The 19,880-nt window shown below is 44.3% G+C and overlaps 1 protein-coding gene across 1 annotated transcript; it reads right to left on the bottom strand.

The window, feature by feature from the left end:
- Window positions 1–454: 454 nt before the first annotated feature.
- On the bottom strand, window positions 455–17,569 carry SPATA18 (spermatogenesis associated 18). Its single transcript, XM_044294081.1, has 13 exons — window positions 17,411–17,569; window positions 11,623–11,728; window positions 9,905–10,011; window positions 8,556–8,674; window positions 7,173–7,268; window positions 6,157–6,285; window positions 4,713–4,947; window positions 4,462–4,620; window positions 4,202–4,377; window positions 3,003–3,126; window positions 2,695–2,769; window positions 1,384–1,429; window positions 455–1,090 (listed from the first exon to the last, which is right to left on the bottom strand). The coding sequence occupies exons 1-13, from the start codon at window positions 17,495–17,497 to the stop codon at window positions 1,083–1,085; spliced, it is 1,467 nt and encodes a 488-aa protein (XP_044150016.1). The 5' UTR covers window positions 17,498–17,569; the 3' UTR covers window positions 455–1,082.
- Window positions 17,570–19,880: the final 2,311 nt, after the last annotated feature.

The raw sequence follows: 19,880 nt of genomic DNA, 5'->3' as shown, positions 1-19,880 counted from the left end.
AGGTGGCAAATAAATGACTAATTTACTATAGTTGCCTCCAGCCTGTGGATCTCGAGACGAATGGTCGGCTTTCAATGCATGGTTGGAGTTTTTTTGCAAAAGCTCGATATTGATGAGTAAATAAGGACCACGGCTACTACTACTAAAATGTTACAATAATGGGGAAGGGTTAGTAGCCCTTCTACTTGGTGATTGATCAGTTTTTAGCATGTGTTTCTCCTCGATAAAACTCCAGACACTTGATTTTTTTGTAGACCACTTAACACTTATGGTTTCAGAGGTGACCCCCATTAGCAGGGGCGTAACTACCATAGTGGCAGACCATGCGACTGCTATGGGGCCCAGGGCAAGAGGGGGCCTAGTCTTAGTTGGGATCATCCCCTCTTCTACTGGAGATGGTCAGGACTCTACCCTCTAAAGGAACAACTTTTGGCAAATGAGGCAGTGGAAAAATGTCTCAAGGGACATTGAAAGGGGTTTAGGCGGAAACCCTTATGTCCTGTGTGGGGGGCCTGGCTTGATCCTTACTTCTCTATGTACGCCACTGTCCATTAGACATGATGATAATTAAAGCTGAGGCTATTCGGCATTGTTTAGTTGCTGTGCTGCTTTTTACATATACAGTATCCTGCTTAAGGAAATATGACATGCTATGACGCATTCAGAACGTGTATAGGAAAAATAGTTCTTTATTTCGATTACTGGTACTTAGTAAAAATAAATCTGATTGACTCATTACCAGACAGTAATTACACAACACAAATGCTTCCACAACCTTTATGATTTTGCCAAGACCTCTTTTTTATAACCACGTGATGAGACACCTTCCCAAACCTGACACTGCACACACCTTACGGATCACGAGACTCACATTATAATTATCATAGTTCTCTTACAAAAATCAGTAAAAAAGTACATTAGTATTGTTCACAATGCAGTCATAAAACACACTATGTATAAAATCCGATAACTAAAGAGTAATTCACATTTCAACAATGAAGGTCTGAGATACTTTGAAGAACACATGAAGCACCACTGACGTTGACCGATTCATGATGGACAGATTTCACGCACAAAGCCACTTAGAATCCTAAAGGAGAAAACATGTGGGGATTATCTGTAGAGGAATATGTCATCCAGATTATCAAAGTGACCAACTTGTTGCTGATCCTCAAATGGAAAGAAAGACTTCATAAACTCTAGTAAAACTACTTAGCTCTGCTACAAATACAAGTTAAACACTTTTTAGCTTTTCAGTTTGGTTTATTGGGTAGGCAGCTGTATCCTCCTTCCTGCAATAAGTCGGTTCTTTCATATCGCCGAGGCTGTGTCTTTATGCACTTAACATAGACAGGTCGAGACGGTGACTATCATATAACTTACGTGGGGTTCCACTTCTTCGTGGGGATGGGCTACGGCTTCTGGATGCCTGATAACACATTCGGAGAGAAGAAATATATAAATTATGTAAATATTGGTGAAAAAAAGTTTAAGTTGTGGAAAGTTCTACTGTATTTAATATGGATAGATAGATAGATGCGAGAAGTATATACTGAGAATTTTTTATACAGAAGTGTATATGGCCACACTGAGATGCAGTACTATTATAGCTGAGTATGAGGACTTGGGAGCAATCTATCCAGGCCATTCTGCACCTCAGCATATCCACAGGTAGGTAGAGAACTTCTTTAATGTAAAAATATTATTTAGCTATTGCGCTCCACTGGTCCCCGCTAACTAATTTCTATCATCATAGCTCAGTTCTCAGGTTGTTCTTACTGTTCTTCCCGCAGTCACCTTCATGCACATATAACTGGGTACTGTTCTCAATAGATGTTTTCTTCCCAGGAGCTTTTACTTTTATTTAGGGCTCATTCAGATGGCCGGGCCGTATAAATGAGTCCGCATCCGTTTAGCAATTTTGCTGAACAGGTGCGGACCCATTCATTTCAATGGGGCCGCAAAAGATGCTGACAGCACACCATGTGCTGTCCGCATCCGTGGTTCCGTTCCGTGGAAAAGATAGCACATGTACTATTAAAGAATAGGCATTTTTTATGATGGCTGCTGCCATGTGCAGTCCACAAATTGCGGAACTCACATGGCCAGTATCCGTGTTTTGAGGATCTGCAAATTGAGGATCCGCAAAGCACTACGGCCGTCTGAATGGGCCCTTAGAGTCCTCTGTATGGCATCGGAGTTGTGCTACGGCCGGTGGCACTTCTTCTTGTTACAGAAATACACAAGGAAAAGTGCCACTGGCTGGGGGACTCTGGAGGACTCTAAAGCAAAGAAAAGTAAAAGCTCCTGGGAAGGAAACATCAAGTGAAAACAGTACCCAGTTATGTGCATGAAGGCGACTGCAGGAGGAACGGTAAGAACAACCTGAGAACTGAGCTACCTGTATTGAGAATGAATTGACCGGTATTGTGGATCGCTAAATATGGTGCCATAGATAAGATGATAGAAAATAGTAAGTGGGGACCAGTGGAGCGCAAAAACTAAATAATATTTTTACTAATATTCATTAAGTGTGCAGCTGTGCGGTACCACTGCGTTACTGCAGCTCCAATAATAGCCCAGATAGGAGCGCGGGACCCATTCTGATTATAAATCAAAGTTCTTTAACGTGACCATTGTGTGTATCACATTTCATCAGTTACGTTTATTGCAACTGTGAACTTGGGTACTTACCAAGGTCCGGCCTGGGCTGACTGATCGAGAACGTAGAGGGCTGCAGCTTCTACTTCTGCTCTTGCAGGAGCTCCACTGAAAAGTAATTGTACAAGAAACTGTAATATCACATATATCATATAGTTATACGCATGGATCTTCAACTTTTGTGTATATATGTATGTAGAACGAGCACATTAGCTGTGCTAATTCAGGTTTGCTATATTTATGAAGACTATCCAGTACTGTCTCCTCTTTAGCTTGTATAATTGGCATACAATAGTCCTGTGTGAATCGGAGGAGAATGATGTAGAAGACCTTAGACTTACCAGTGCACCTCGCTTTGTCAAAGCTTCTCCCTTCACGACGACAACATCATTTTCCATCAGAGACGGCCACACGTGATAACATATCAGAGGAGCAGTGAGCTCAGAGTCATATGTACGACGATATCTAAATGCACAAACATGGCACTATTAAACATGCTGCTCAGGACCATAGCTATAGTAGATGCAGTGGAAGAAATTACAAACAAGACCTGGAGACTAAAAGGGCCCTCAAGGGGACCAAGCAGCAGATAGGCTACATGATAGCGGGGAGCCATGTTATCGATTTTGCATTCAGGCCTAGGAGCCTTAAGTTATATTTCTGAGTCTGCTCTATAGGTCTCAGTACATACAATATCTACTGCAATAAACTATAAGGATGGTTTTCTGCCATATAGTTTCTTAAAGTCACAGTGGCAGATTTAGTAAGACAGGCAATTCAGACCTCAGTCAAAGTAAAGGGTCCAGTGAAGTAAGATGCTTGAAATTTATAAGGAGGCTCGGGGCTCTTAATAGATTTAGTGGATCGTTGGGTTGTCCATGCACCAGATGTAGAAATGTAATGCACTTGTTAGCTATTAAAGGAGTTGTCCCATCTTGGAGATTGGGGGCATATCACTAAGATATGCCCTTATTGTCTGATAGGTGTGGGTCTCACCTCCGGGACCTGCACCTACCCTTAGAACGGAGCCCACAAAGTGACCCACCCTCCATTAATTTCTAAAGGAGGGCTGAAAATAGCTGTGCATTTCCGTAAGCCCCATAGAAGTGAATGGAAGGGTGGTCACGCATGCGCTTTGTGCTTCCTAGTCATTTCAATTCATTTCAGTGATAATTAAAAATCTTAAACAACCCCTACAACAGGGATCAGCAACCTTCGGCATTCCAGCTGCTGTCAAACTACAACTCCCAGCATGCACACTTTATTGGATGTTCTTGTAACTCCCGTAGAAGTGAAAGGAGGATTCTGGGAGTTGTAGTTTCAGAACAGCTGGAGTGCCGGAGGTTGCTGATTCTGCCCTACAATATGTAAAAATTTTATAAAATCATGGCAGTTATTCCAGTACCATTCTCTGTGGCACTTCTCCAGTACTCTGGCTGCTGTCAGAGATTTTTAATTATCTCAGACAATCCTTTTAAATCAAAATAAAAGACTTGAGTTCTTAGAATAACAGCATTTCACTGTGCAGACTGTTTCTTACTTGGTTTCACTAAATAATTCTCCATCAACGGCAAATGCAATATCTAACGGGGCCTCAAGGGTTTGCATGGCAAATGCAACCCGACACACCTCCCGGATAAAGCTACTGATGAGAATGAAGTCCACGTCAGCTGGGAATGAGATTTTAGGATTGACATTCATGGCATTGATCACCTCCTAAAATAAAAAAAATCATTTAATCAGGCAGAAGCAATAGGCCAAAATAGTGTGCATGTCATCAGTGCCCAATGCCATACATACATTAACACTGGACTGGACATCGTAGAGATCCAGATTACGGACAATGTAGTCAATCACTGCATCCTCAAGGGATTCTGGTCCCATATGGGATGGAGACAATGACTTTCGTACTCGTAGTTTAAATTGTCTGAACGCCATCTTGGCAGCATGGAACGATTCCTGCAAACAACAGAAATAGACAAAATGTTTTATAATAGGATTTAAATTTTTTTAATAAATCACTCTTGAGTTACAACTAAACTTCCACCTACCACAGTAGAAATAAAAATGATCCTCTGCACCATCTCTAGGTCTTCAACGTAACGTCTCAGTAGGTTTTGTGCATCTAGCCGATCATTGGCATAGATATCATTAAAACGAGATATTAAACGGCTATGGCGGGATGAATTGGTGATTTGGGCAGCAGTTGGTGACTCGCTTCTGGTGAACGGACTGGTTGACCTGCTGGAGTGACGGATTGGACTAGGAGAGCGGCTTCTGGAAAGTCTGCAAGATGTGCACAGAAGACAATAAATATAACAACTTAGAGATATTTCTTGTTCCCTCCTTTTATTCTTTTTATTCGTTCAAACAGAGGGCAGGTCCATCCTCTGAACCTAAAGGTGTCCAGTGTATTACAAATTGATCTAACATCTCCAGTCCACACCAGTCTCAGTTTACTTCTGAGCCTCAGTCACATGCTATCTAAGAACGCTACTGCTGTGACCAATCACTAGTCTAAGCAATATAACCATTGAGATCAGTGAGTGGCCTCAGTGGTCACTTGCATAAGCAGAGTGTGACCGCTGCCTGACAGAGACCAGCACGCAGTCAGTCGTGGACAGTAGGTGGTTTAAGCTGTTGAGTATTAGTTATTTTATTGTTTTAAAGTTGGCCTAGCCGTTAGTAATTTTTTTTTACACTTGGCAATTTAATTTAGTGATATTGTCACAAAGCGGATGTGGATCCGCCGTGTTACTTTAACAGATTTGGCTTGGGGCTACTCCCCAAGGCGTTATCTGATTGAACTGCACCCCCCTTCTCCCAGTCTTCACACTTTAACCCCTACACAAGGATCTGGACTCTTCTGCAGAGGCTTAGTGAGATGGGAAAGTGACATGGCTTGACGTGCACCAATGCATGCCAAATGCACAAATGTTATCATCCAGCATAAGCCACAGAGATAAATTAGGCATATCTTTAGACTGTCTAGTCTACAATATCTAAATATTACACAGGATTAGCAAATCTGCCGCAGAATGTTTCATTCCATTTGGCATATTATATTCTTGGGCCTGGATTAAAAACATACTACCTTTAACTAATTAAAGCATATTTGGTTCCATGAAGACATCAACCCACTTGTCTTCTTCTGGCCATCCCTATGAGTCTACGAAGCCTTTTGGAAACACACGACTAGCTTAGTCACTTGTTAGGGTCCATTCACACGTCCGTGAAATGGGTCCGCATCTGTTACGCAATATCCGGAACGGGTGCGGACCCATTCATTCTCAATGGGGCAGGAATGGATTCGGAGAGCACACTATGCATTTCTGGACCGCGGCACCGATCTTCCAGTCCGCAGCTCCGGAAAAAAATAGAACAAGTCCTATTCTTGTCCGCAATGCACCACGGACGTGTGAATGGACCCTTAGGCACATTACACCTCTGCCCTGGTTATCTAAGCTCTATTCATATCTTTCATATTTGACTTACCTTCCATGCAGTATACTCTTCTCAGTTGACAAAATGGAGATCTCATCCTTCAGCAGTCTTATCCGGCGTTGATAGTCCTCCTCTGATTCTAGTTTTCTCAGTTCCACTTTTTCATGAGCCGCTCTCAAACTGTAATTGTCCAAAACAAAACACAGATATCTCCATTATATTCTGTCATGGTGACTTCATGTATGTCGGTAAAAACGTCCAACAATTTAGAAAAAACTTGGCCGAACCCCCGATTTAGGCGAAATCAGCCAATGATCTAAAGTGGGCCACCCAATTGTCTCCCAATGGCAGAAGAACTGGTAATACTGGATTTCAACATTCACACGGATTAGCCAGTAACAGTGGCGTCTGACAGTGGCTTATGCCAATGTCCCCATTGCAATAAAGATGCAGCGGGAAGGGGAGCAATAACTGTTATTTAAGATCTGCCAGCTTAATATACTATCCGATTTAAAAGCCGACAGATCTGCACATTAATATGCATGATCCGATTTAATCTTATAAACACTTCAGCAAAAAAAATTACTTTAGTGGCATTAGAACAATTTAAAAAAAATTGGGTTGTGAAGGAGTACCTAGCCTCTAATATTTTACATATAGATAGGAGGAAATGTCACCCAAATTATGTAATTCCATTGCTTTGATAATCATTGGCTTACTTGTGCTCTACCTGTGTAAGAAAACTTCTATCCCCTAAGAAGCCAGAGAAGGGGTCCCCTCCACCAGTAGCTCAGCTCTGGCAGACCTCACCTATTCATGCGTTTCATCAATGGCCACAATGAAATACTACATTTCTACATTGACCGAGCATCACTTGGAGTTTTAAGAAAGTGACCTTTATCGATCAATTGATCGCCCAGCCAGGTTCTACTTCAAGTAGGGTAGTCATGGTGAGATCAATTCATTGAATAAAATACAGATAGTTTAACCAAAAAAAGACTCTACTGTAATTATATCAGAAGCCAAATACAAGGTTGAAACGTAGGAGTGAGTTGGTTTCTCCTTACTCTGCTCTTAGCTGCAGTATCTCATCCTCTGTGGCCAGGAGAGTCGTTGCTGACTTGGTTTTAGTCTCCTCAAGTTCCATCTGAGCTTCAAGAAGGCTATAAGTAAAGATGAAGAAATATGTGTTCTTACTGAAGTTCACAACAGTTTACCTTATAAATAAATTAAAGTGAATGCTCACTTTGTTTTCTGGTGAAATCAGTACACAATTCTGCATAGACTAACTTTTCTTTATAGTGATCTGAGCTCCATGTCTTTAATATAGAGCCCCAAATTCCCTAAATAATTATAGCATTCAATGGAAAAAAAAACACCACTAGAGGGAGCTTAGAAGCTTATTGGACAGTGTTTACATACTGAATTCAATAATAAAATCGTATGATGTAAGCTCCCCCTAGTGGTGACTGAAAAGAGCAAGAATTTAAAATTTTAAGGGAAGTCTATCACCAGAAAATTCACTGTTAAACCAAGCACAATGAATGGCTTGTAGGGACAGCTCAGCTGAATGTAACAATCCCTTTCATTTAACGATCTGTTTCATTCTTTTAATTCATATGCAAATGTGTACTTAAATGCACTTTGTGCACCCTTGTTGCTCCTGCTTCTTTACCAGCCCCTCCCTCTCCTTTTTGATTGACAGGGCCAGGCGAGATGATTATGCAGTCAATTAAGGAGGAGTGGGAGGGGCTGGAAGAGGAGGCAGGGGTAGCAAGGTGCACAGAATGAAGTAAGTTATTGCTGAGTGATAGGTATCATTACATTCTGCTGAGCTAGCCCTACAAAGCATTGTATTGTATCTGGTTTAGCAGTCAATTTCCTGGTTTAAGGGCTTTGTTTTAGGCCTCATGGACACGGCCGTGTTCCTGTATTACTGTACAGCAGCGGCTGCATGTAGCGCACCGCGTCATAGCAACCAATGATGCCGTGCGCTCATGCTGTCAGGAGGAATCCCGGCCGGGTTTCCACAGTCCGCTCTCGGCTGCGGAACACGGCCGTGTGCATGAGGCCTTAGTCTGCACCCAATCTGCATTTTTTTCCGGATCGGATGTAGACCCATACACTTCAATGGGGCCGTAAAAGATACGGAAAGCACACAGTGTGTTGTCCGCATCCGTATGTCCATTCCATGGCATCTGCAAAAATATATTGGTCAAGGATAGGCCAGTTCTATAGAGGGCAGGACATTCCATTCCGCAAAATGCAGAACGCACACGGCCGTTATCCATGTTTTGCAGATATGCAATTAGAGATCTGGCTCATATCAAGATATATGAAGAAAGTAATCAACACAAAATTTTGCATCTCAAAATGACCAATGCTTCATGCAACTGAACACCAATGTAACATTATATATACAGTATTATAAATGCAGACTTGTCACTTACTCTTGTCTCACTGAGTTTAGATCCAGGCGTGTAGTTGCTAACTGAGTCTCCAGCTTGTGCAGCTCTCTTTCATGGGAAGATGACAATTCTCTAATTCGTTTGTCCCTTTCCAGAGATTCCTGAAACATATCATCATTTAATTTAGGCCCCTTTCACACGAGCGAGTTTTCCATGCGGGTGCAATGCGTGACGTGAACGCATAGCACCCACACTGAATCCTGACCCATTAATTTCAATGGGTCTGTGTACATGAGCGTTGTTTTTCACGCATCAGTTCTGCGTTGCGTGAAAATGGCAGCATGTTCTATATTCTGCGTTTTTCACACAGCCCTGGCCCCATAGAAGTGAATGGGGCTGCGTGAAAAACGCATTGCATACGCAAGCAAGTGCGGGTGCGATGCATTTTTCACTGATGGTTGCTAAGAGATGTTTGTAAACCTTCAGTTTTTTTACCACGCGCGTGAAAAACTCATCAAAACGCATTGCACCCGCACGGAAAAAACTGAACAACTGAACGCAATCGCAGACAAAACTGACTGAACTTGCTTGCAAAATAGTGCGAGTTTCACTGAACGCACCTTGAACGCATCCTGAGCCAATCCGTCACGCTCGTGTGAAAGGGGCCTTAGAACTACATGATTGCTCTCTTCCAGGAACAGTGCCATGCCTATCCATGGGTTATGCAGCTCAGTTCCATTTAAATGAATAGGGCTGAGCTGTAATACCACACACAACCAGTTGGGCAGGTGCAGTGCTGTTTTTAGAAGAAAGCAGACCCTTTTTTTTTTTCTAATTCTGCACAACCCCTTTAAGGGCTGTTTCACACGAGCGGATGCCGTGCGTGGCATCCGCTCCGTGAAAGAGTGCCAAGACCCGATGCAGACTGCAGAGGCACGGAGCATTATTAGTCATGTTAATGCTCCGTGCCTCTGCAGTCTGCATCGGGTCTTGGCACTCTTTCACAGAGCGGATGCCACGCACGGCATCCGCTCGTGTGAAACAGCCCTAAGGGTAGCTTCACATTTTCTGCAACTGAAAATCAGTTCCATGTATTTGTTTGGGGCTTGCAGAAATCCATGTATTCGTCACCGAAACAAACCCATTCAGATGAACAGAACTGATTTTCAGAAATTTCTGATGTGTGAATGCACCCTAAAAATAGCACAAATTACTAGTTTCCAGCTGCTAATAGCAGGCATAAAAAGACATTCAAACAGTCAGACAATGCCCCAATTTATTAAGAGGCTCTCAATTTGCACCAACTACCCTCCTGTGGGCCTTAGAATACACCCGCAGGTTAATTTATATTCACTGATGAACCACCAATATACTCCGTGATGGTGATGTACCTGGAGAAGAGAAAAGCTACTGTCCGCACAGGAAGAGTTGGAGAAGCAGGTACCAAGCCAAGGTAGAAAGCGACTCTTGAGTGTTTCAACTCCTGCATACTGACCACCTTTAATAGAAGAGAAGCAAACATGTTTATAAGGCCTCATGCACACGACCGCTGTTTGCTTCCGCGTCCATTCCGCCGATTTTAGCGTTTTAGGTGCGGACCCATTCATTTCTATGGAGCCGTTGAAAATGTGGATAGTGCACCGTTTGCCATCGGCGTCCGTGATCCGTGGTTCTAGTCCATCCCAAAAATATAACCTGTCCTATTATTTCCGCGGAAAACAGTTTGCGGACCCATTCAAGTCAATGGGACCGCTAAAAAACGCGGAGGCACAGAAGATTGTCATCCGCGTCCGCGCGTCCGTTTTATTCCTATCATTTGCATGGCAAACCTGTCTTAGACTTTTTTTTTACATTCCTTTATGTCTGGTGTTCCTCCAAAAATAAAGGAAGACACACGGAAACAGAAACGGATCACAGAACAACGGAACCCCATTTTGCGGAACGGAACACAACAACGGTCGTGTGCATGAGGCCTAACTCACAATTACGTCTAAAAATAAGGAAATATTAATTTGTATTCATGAAAAATACCAGAGCTCAACTGTTGTGACAAGTAAAATGCTAATGTACATTAAAGGGGTCCTCCTATCACAGAGACAACCTCTTTCAGAATGCAGGCCCCAAGATGATAACCGATTGTCCTGGGTCCCACTCCTGGAAGCCCACCAAACAGCTTGAGGAAGCAGTGAACCCCCCCCCCCCCCCCCCAGATCGGTGGTGGTCTGACTCTTGGCATTTCTGCCAATCAGCTGTTTGAAGACACCACAGGGCTCCATGAGCACCAAAGCCCCTTCCTAGGCCAGTGACTTCAGGTTTATCAGTCACATGGACATTCAAGTGACTGCGGATGAGCTGCAATACCAAGCGCAGCCGCTATACAATGGACGGCGCTGTGCTTGGTAAGTGCCACAGCCTCTTCAAACAGCTAAATGTCGGGGGTTCAGAGAGTCTGACCCCCATCGATCACATGCTGATGACCTATCCTGAGGATAGGTCATTAGTATTAAACACTTGGACAACCCCTTAAAGGATACCTGCAGTAGAGGCTCTACTGGCCCCTTCCAATGAGAGATATGAACATATGCAGGGTTCCCCTTCTCTACACTCGGTGCACTTTAAAGGGAATGTTTTTAAGAAAATGACCTAAGACATCCCCTTTCTTGAGAGAACTTTCCAGCTTGTGCTGTGTACACTGGGTACAAGTGGAATAGAGGGGAAGGAACAGAGGGTCTACAGCTGTCAACCCGGTCAAGACTAGTGATGAGCCGCATAGGCAATATTCAAATTCACGATATCTCGCAAATTTTTGTCTGAATATTAGCCATAAATTCGCAAATTCGTGATCTCCAGTCATTGTTTACTGGATTGCAAAAATCGGCAATGTAATATATTTGTGATAAATTCGCAAAAAATTCACGATTATTCAATATTCAGCACTATTCGCGAATACGAATATATAGCACTATAGTCTAAATATTTGTGAATTCTCGTGGAGGGATTCTTTTCGCTATCGGACCTTTCTCATACATGCATGCTCCAGACGTGTAGAGTACATGATTTATAATTGTGAATTATAGGGGGTCTGTGTTTTCACCTTTCACCTTCTTACCTTCTCTTGCTGTGACATTGAGGATTGTAAATAGCTGTCCCTGGATTCTCGAATTCAGCTCAAGAAGTTCACAGCAAATGTTCAGGTTCTGATCACATGAATTAATCTGTGAATGGAAAAAATATAATATGTATAATAAGAGTGTGTCCAAGTAATTATTATTATTTTTTTTATTTCAGGAAACTGCAGGAAGCTGATGAAAAAAGGAACAAATGTACATTTACCTTCCCAGACCTATCCAGCGCTGCCGCTCCTTCCTCTTCCTCAGTGATGTATCGTTTTGGCTGCAGAGGTGACACCTGACACCAATCCCTGGCCTCAGCAGTCTCGTGCTGAACACCACTGAGGCCAACAACTGGCTGCAGCTATATTATAGGATGTCACTTCTGCAGCCAAAATAATACATCACTCCTGGGTAAGAGAATGGAGAAGCAATGAATCAGAGGGGGCCGTGAATGTGATTTTAAGTTTATGATTTTATTAGTCTGCCTTCGGTTTGCTAAAATAAAATAAAAATCTATGGTATGTTACATGTTAACTCAGCTTTGTTCACATCTACATTTGGTAAATCTGGTAATCTGTTTCGGCAGAGGCATAGACTACCGGAGTTACCGTATCTGGCATAGCCGGATGCTTATTCACTATAATGGGATCTGGCGGGTTTCCAGCATAAAAGTCGGCTTTCTGACTAAGAAATACCGCTGTGTTTTTTTTTTGGGCAGAAAGCATGCATTTATACCAGAAACCCGCCAGATCCCATTAGAGTGAATGGGCGCCTGGCAGGGATTGGCTATGTCAGATACAGTAACTCCGGTAGTCTGTTCGGGATTTACCAAACTAACATGTGAACGAAGCCTTATTACATTTAATGCAAATAAGACCATAAAGCACTCCGTGTAAAATGTAGGTAATAATAGAGGGGAAGAGTTTTTATGTGACCGTAGACTCATATCTCTATGCGGATTCCAGAAGACTGTCAGCCATTACAATACTTTTACATTTACACTTCTGTGGTTTCTACTAACGTGGCCTGCCAATGCATTATATTACATGGCAACCATACTGAATAGCCCTGACAGACCATCAATTTTAAGTGGGAGGAATCCAGCTCAATCTGAGATTACAGTAACTGAACAACAATCAGAGCAAAAGCAAGCGGCTGCAAGTCCATTCATGTCAGCAAGCAGAAAACAGAATAGAAGTACACACAGGCTCTGTTTACTATATGCCCGACATCCGTCTAGTAAGAAACACGAGCAGTTTACTCTCATCACGCCACCATAAACATACTGCACATACTTGGCCGAGCATGCAAGTTTCTTTCAATGAGGAGAAGGGTATGAACGCCTGCCAAACTGCCCAGAATGCAAGTGGTTGCTAACACACGTCAGGAGAGGCGACAGGTCATCTTTAAATGGGGTTTTCCAAGCTCATATGCTCAGAATAGGTCATCAATATCCAAATTGGAATAGGGGGGGGGTCTAAAACCATGCATTCCTACCAATCCACCATGCAACCCCCTATGCTAGATCACCAGGCACACTGGCACCCCTTTCAATACCCATCAACTCCATTCCTCAAGTACGCCAACAGGTTGTGTTTCCGGATTTCTTTAGTAGGGCACATATGTCACATGTTTTTCCTATATAGGATTTAGGATAAACATTGGGCATTAAAAGGTTTTTCCAAGACTTTAATACTGAATAGTATCTGATCGGTGGGGATCTGACACCCGGGACCCCCATTGATCAGCGGTTTTAGAAGGCACCAGTGCTCGTGTGAGCGCCGCGGCCTTCGCTCTGCTTACTAAGCACAGCGCCGTACATAGTATAGTGGCTGTGCTTGGTATCGCGTTATGGGACCGAGCTGCATTTACGCTATGTCACCGATTAACGTGTCGTCACTGGCCTAGGGAAAGCTGAGAGAAGGCCGCGGGGCAACCTTGAGCGTTTGTGCCTTCTCAAACATCTGATCGGCGCGGGTCCTCTGTGATGGACCCCCACCGATCAGACACTGATGACCTATCCAGAGGTCATTTAAGTCTCGGAAAACCCCTTTAACTCCATTACAGCCTTAGGCCACTAGGAAAGTTGCCATTAACCCCTTCACTCCCAAATACCAGCAGGGAGATAAGGGTATTATGAGGGGAAAGGAGCTTTTTCTCTGGGGTCCATTAGCTTTTGAGCAGAACTACATGCACTACATGCTTCCCAGAGCACAAGACAAAGAGAGTTTTCCTATAATGACATAGCAGAACCTGTTGTCACCATTTTTCCCCACAATCTACAGATTGGTGGATGGGGGACGAATAAGGAGAGATGATTGCCTGGGTCATTACGATGCCAAATTAGGCTGGTACCATAGTAACTGGCACTGACCCAAAACGACATATGATGCTGAACACCAAGGCCTCTTTCACATGGGCGATACGAAACGCGTCAGCGTCTGTTCAGGGAAAAACTGATGGTTTTCATGCAAGTAGAATGAGTTTTGTCTGGGATTGTGCTCAGTGTTTCTGTTTTTTCCTTCCGGATTACATCCCTTTGAATTGGTTTTTCACACGCATGAAGAAAAACTGAATCAGTTCACCATCAGTAAAAAACGCATTGCATCCATATTTTTTTTTTCACACATCCCCATTCATTTCTATGGCCAAGGGCTGTGTGAAAAACGACGTGGATAAGCATATACCCATTGAAATGAACGGGCCTGTCCATTTGCGAAACAGAACACATCCGGGCGGAAAATTCGCTCTTGTGAAATTAGCCCAAGGCTCTTTCACACGAGCTCTTTTCTTCAATTTGCCTCAGTGGTTTCTACAAATCACTTCAGCAAATGGCATTTATTATGTAGAGAAAGTTAATACCAGGCACTTACTAATGTATTGTGATTGTCCATATTGCCTCCTTTGCTGGCTTGATTTATTCTTCCATCGCATTATACACTGCATCGTTTCCATGGTTATGACCACCCTGCAATCCATCAGTGGTGGTCGTGCTTGCACTATAGGAAAATGCATCAGCCTTTCTGGTGGCCGGGACCGTGGGACCGCACACAGGCTAGTGCTTTTCTCCTATAGTGCAAACATGACCACCACCGATGGTTTGCAGAGTGGTCATAACCATGGAAACAATGCAGAGTATAATGTGATGGAAAAATGAATCCAGCCAGCAAATGAGACAATATGGACAATCACAATACATTAGTAAGTGCCTTGTATTCACTTTCTCTACATATTTGCTGAAGTGAGACAACCCCTTTAAGTTCTTGCATTTTTCCTGCACAGATGCAAACAAACTAATCAAAAACTACATATGTGTGAAAAAAAACACAAATAGTGAGCGCAATCGCAGACAAAACTGATTCAACTTGCATGAAAAACCATCAGTACTCCTCGTGTGAACTAAACCCCAAAGAGGACTAACACATAATTCCAATAGTAATAATTATATTGAACCTTAAAACTGCAGGTTCTTTAGGCCTCCTGCACACGAAAGTATCCGTTTTTGCAGTCCACAAATCATGGATCTGCAAAACACAGATACCGACGACTGCATGACACCATTTTTTTTTTTACTCTTGCAGAAATGTCCTATCCTTGTCCGCAAAATAGACAAGAACAAGACGTTCTATTTTTTTGCGGGGCCACAGAACGGCCTTAGGGATGCGGACCGCACAGGGAGTTCTGTCCGCATCTTTTGCAGCCCCATTTAGATGAATAAATCTGCATCCGATCTGCAAAAAACGCAGATCAGATGTGGACCAAAACTACAGCCCTTATATTGTTTTCAAAATTTTCATTATGTTTAAAATGGGCACATTGCACCGTGGTCGCAGAAATGCAGTGGGCAAAAAAAAAAAAAACACCTCAAAACTGCAAAGTACTTTTTTTTATTGTAGCTGCTGAAGTGAATAGCACAATGATGTATAAAACTAGGAGAAGGAAATACTACCATGTGCACTGGGTCTCAACAAGATGTAGATGTATGCGAAGCCTGAACCGTGCAGCAGTGACCCTTCATCTGGTGTATATACTAGTATAGTCCAGTCTAGTGGGTACAGTCATACACTGGTATAGTCCAGTCTAGTGAGTACAGTCATACACTGGTATAGTCCAGTCTAGTGGGTACAGTCATACACTGGTATAGTCCAGTCTAGTGGGTACAGTCATACACTGGTATAGTCCAGTCTAGTGGGTACAGTCATACACTAGTATAGTCCAGTCTAGTGGGTACAGTCATACACTGGTATAGTCCAGTCTAGTGGGTACAGTCATACACTAGTATAGTCCAGTCTAGTGGGTACAGTCATACACTAGTATAGTCCAGTCTAGTGGGTACAGTCATACACATGTATAGTCCAGTGTAGTGGGTACAGTCATACACTAGTATAGTCCAGTCTAGTGGGTACAGTCATACACATGTATAGTCCAGTGTAGTGGGTACAGTCATACACTGATATAGTCCAGTCTAGTGGGTACAGTCATACACATGTATAGTCCAGTCTAGTGGGTACAGTCATACACATGTATAGTCCAGTGTAGTGGGTACAGTCATACACATGTATAGTCCAGTGTAGTGGGTACAGTCATACACATGTATATTCCAGTGTAGTGGGTACAGTCATACACTGGTATGGTCCAGTGTAGTGAGTACAGTCATACACTGGTATAGTCCAGTGTAGTGAGTACAGTCATACACATGTATAGTGCAGTGTAGTGGGTACAGTCATACCCTGGTATGGTCCAGTGTAGTGGGTACAGTCATACACATGTATAGTGCAGTGTGGTGGGTACAGTCATACACATGTATAGTCCAGTGTGGTGAGTACAGTCATACCCTGGTATAGTCCAGTGTGGTGAGTACAGTCATACCCTGGTATAGTGCAGTGTGGTGGGTACAGTCATATACTGGTAAAGTCCAGTGTAGTGGGTACAGTCATATACTGGTAAAGTCCAGTGTAGTGGGTACAGTCATATACTGGTAAAGTCCAGTGTAGTGGGTACAGTCATATACTGGTAAAGTCCAGTGTAGTGGGTACAGTCATACACATGTATAGTCCAGTGTAGTGGGTACAGTCATACACATGTATAGTCCAGTGTAGTGGGTACAGTCATATACTTGTATAGTGCAGTGTGGTGGGTACAGTCATATACTGGTATAGTGCAGTGTGGTGGGTACAGTCATATACTGGTATAGTGCAGTGTGGTGGGTACAGTCATATACTGGTAAAGTCCAGTGTAGTGGGTACAGTCATACACATGTATAGTCCAGTGTAGTGGGTACAGTCATACACATGTATAGTCCAGTGTAGTGGGTACAGTCATATACTTGTATAGTGCAGTGTGGTGGGTACAGTCATATACTGGTATAGTGCAGTGTGGTGGGTACAGTCATATACTGGTATAGTGCAGTGTGGTGAGTACAGTCATACACATGTATAGTGCAGTGTGGTGGGTACAGTCCTCCCCTGCATTGAGTAGTCACTTGTGCTGATAACATAAGAGCTGGCACTGGTTTCTGCCTTGAACGAGCTTCCTGTCTCCATGACAACGAGCGTCCTTGGTTACCGCTGTCTCTCCGGCCGGGGTTGTGTACACACAGATACAGTAATCATGTAATCCCATTACACAGCCTGTACCTGCTGAGAAGTACCCAGCGGGACCCGTATAACACAGGGCACATAGAGGGCACGTACGTGTGCCTATCTGCCTGCTCGGCACACTGACAGGCACTCCTGCCCCAGTATCACAGCCCATGTCATATACAGTACCGTGCATGGTACTCACATGATAGTCCTTGTACCAGTCCTCCAGCTTGTCCTGCAGCAGCTTGCACGTCTCGCTGTTGCTGAGCCTCCTCAGAGTGTCTGCCATGGCTGCGCGCAGTGGACGGGTCCCTGGGATAAAATGTCGCTGGGCTGTGGCTTGCGCCTTTTATACAGGGGGGCGCGTCCTGCAATCTGTGTGGCACTGTTGCTCTGCTCGGGTGTTAGGGACGCCGCTGTATCAACCCTGAGACTTTTTAGTTGTAGCAACGGCTTTTCCGCCACCCTCCCCCTGCCCACCGCTGCCCCCTCCTCTGCAGCTGCCTCCTCCTCCTCTTAGGAGGCAGCAGTAGTGGGGTCTGTCAGGGTGCATGGGTGAGGTCTCTGTGTAGATGTCACTGACCTCCTCCAGGGTTTATAGGTGCAGGAACTGCATGAACCCAGGGATCAGCAACCTCCAGCTGCTGTCAAACTACAACCCCTATCATGCACACTAACATGTGCTGCCCGTTGCCGTAATGCGGACAGCATTTGCGGATCCGCAATACACGGGCACCGTTCCGTGGCCATTCCGCATCACGGATACGGACCCATTCATTTCAATGAGTCCGCAAATCCGGAGATACAGAACAGAACACTTACGGAAGCACTACGGAGTGCTTCCTGGGGTTCCGTTCTGTGCCTCCGCACCGCAAAAAGATAGAACGTGCTCTATCTTTTTGCGGAACGGACGTATCGCCGACCCATTCAAGTGAATGGGTCCGCGATCCCTATGCTGCTGGGCCATGGTCGGTGCCTGTGCATTGAAGACCGCAATTTGCGGTTCACAGCAGGGGCACAGGCTTCACACGGTCGTGTGAACAAGCCTTAACGCAGATGTTCTTGTAACTCCTATAGACGTGAAAAGAGGATTCTGGGAGTTGTAGTTTCTGAACAGCTGGAGTGCCAGAAACGGACCCCTCCCCATGCCGAGCTCCTCATATGGAATATACTGAGCCCGCTCCCTGCGCCACTACTGGTCCCCGCACCACCGCTTCTCCCCGTGCACGGATTAAAACATCCAATGACGGGAAGGAACAGCCAATGGCAGGCGGGGACAGGGATGAGCCTGCCTAGCGTCACCCGCAATGCTAAGGGGACTCATCCCCGTCCCCGCCTGCCATTGGCTGCTCCCCCTGACACCGGATCTTTTCATCCGTGCACAGGGAGGAGCAGCAGCGGTGGCGGTGCGGGGACCAGGAGCGGCGCAGGGAGAGGGGTAAGTATATTCCATTTGAGGAGCTCGGCATATGGGGGGCAGTTTATAGTTTCAGATAACCCCTTTAAGGGTATATGCACACAATCTGTGTTCCTTGCGCATTTTCATGTAGCAAATCCACAGCACAAGGGTCCATTCACACGTCCGCACGAATTGGTCCGCAGAACGGGTGCGGACCCATTTGTTTCAATGGGGCCACAAAAGATGTCTGCATCCGCACTTCCGTTCTGTCCCCGCAAAAAAGACAGAGCATGTCCTATTCTCGTACGCAGCCACGGACAAGAATAGGCATTTCTATCATAGTGCCAGCCATGTGCGGTCCACAAAATGCGGAACGCACATGCCCGGTATCCGTGTTTTGCGGACCGCAAAACTCTTCCGGATGTGTGAATGTTCACAAGGTGGATTTTGAAGAGGTTTTTCACTTTGAATGCCACAGATCTGCTTGCAGTTTGGCCGTGGCTTCCAGTCGCATCTGTATGGACGTCACAAAGGTACATGCTCCTTCTTGGTGCGGTGGTTGAAAACAATGGGAAATGGACACCAAAAGGCCCTGAATAGCGCCAAAATTCCGAAGGAAAATGACACCATGTGAGTGGGCCGTACTACAGAACCTGCAAAGTTAATAGGACTTTCAAAAACTCATGTACACGGTGCAGAAAATTTCCACGCGGGAAGTGACCTGCGGTTTGGAAAAGGGTGAAATCTGGGGCAAATTTGCGTCAGAATCTGTGGCTAAATCTGCAAGTAATTTTGTTGTGAAAAAGCTGTGAAAACCAGACAAAAATCCTGCGGAAAATCACCATAACCTACACTGTTGTGCGCATATAATCTAGGACACGTTCACACGCAGATTTGTAGGACATGTTCACACGGTGGATTTGCCACGAGGATTTGGGCACTCCATGTTGAAAACCACGGGTATACCGCCTCACTGTTCCCGAGAGGATGCTCATATGGCCACAGATTTTTTTTCTGAGCAGATTTCAAGAAGGGAATGTTCCTTTTTGGCTCAGTTTCTGTGTGGACACCGCGGCAGGTGTCCGCACATGGATTAGCCTCATCAAATTGGTCAGATCCGCGACATTTAAACTGCAAATCTGGGGCAGAAATCTGAGGGTCATCCTCACATTTCTGTTGCAGATTCCAAAGAAAATACACTTCCGTTTTTTCCAATGTGAACCAGAAGAAGTATTTTGTTTTTAAAAGGGTATTCCAGTGCGATCATTTTAAT

This window comes from Bufo gargarizans, chromosome 1 (assembly GCF_014858855.1).
Source record: "Bufo gargarizans isolate SCDJY-AF-19 chromosome 1, ASM1485885v1, whole genome shotgun sequence".
Taxonomy (NCBI): domain Eukaryota; kingdom Metazoa; phylum Chordata; class Amphibia; order Anura; family Bufonidae; genus Bufo; species Bufo gargarizans.
This window is presented reverse-complemented; position numbering and strand designations above follow the sequence as displayed.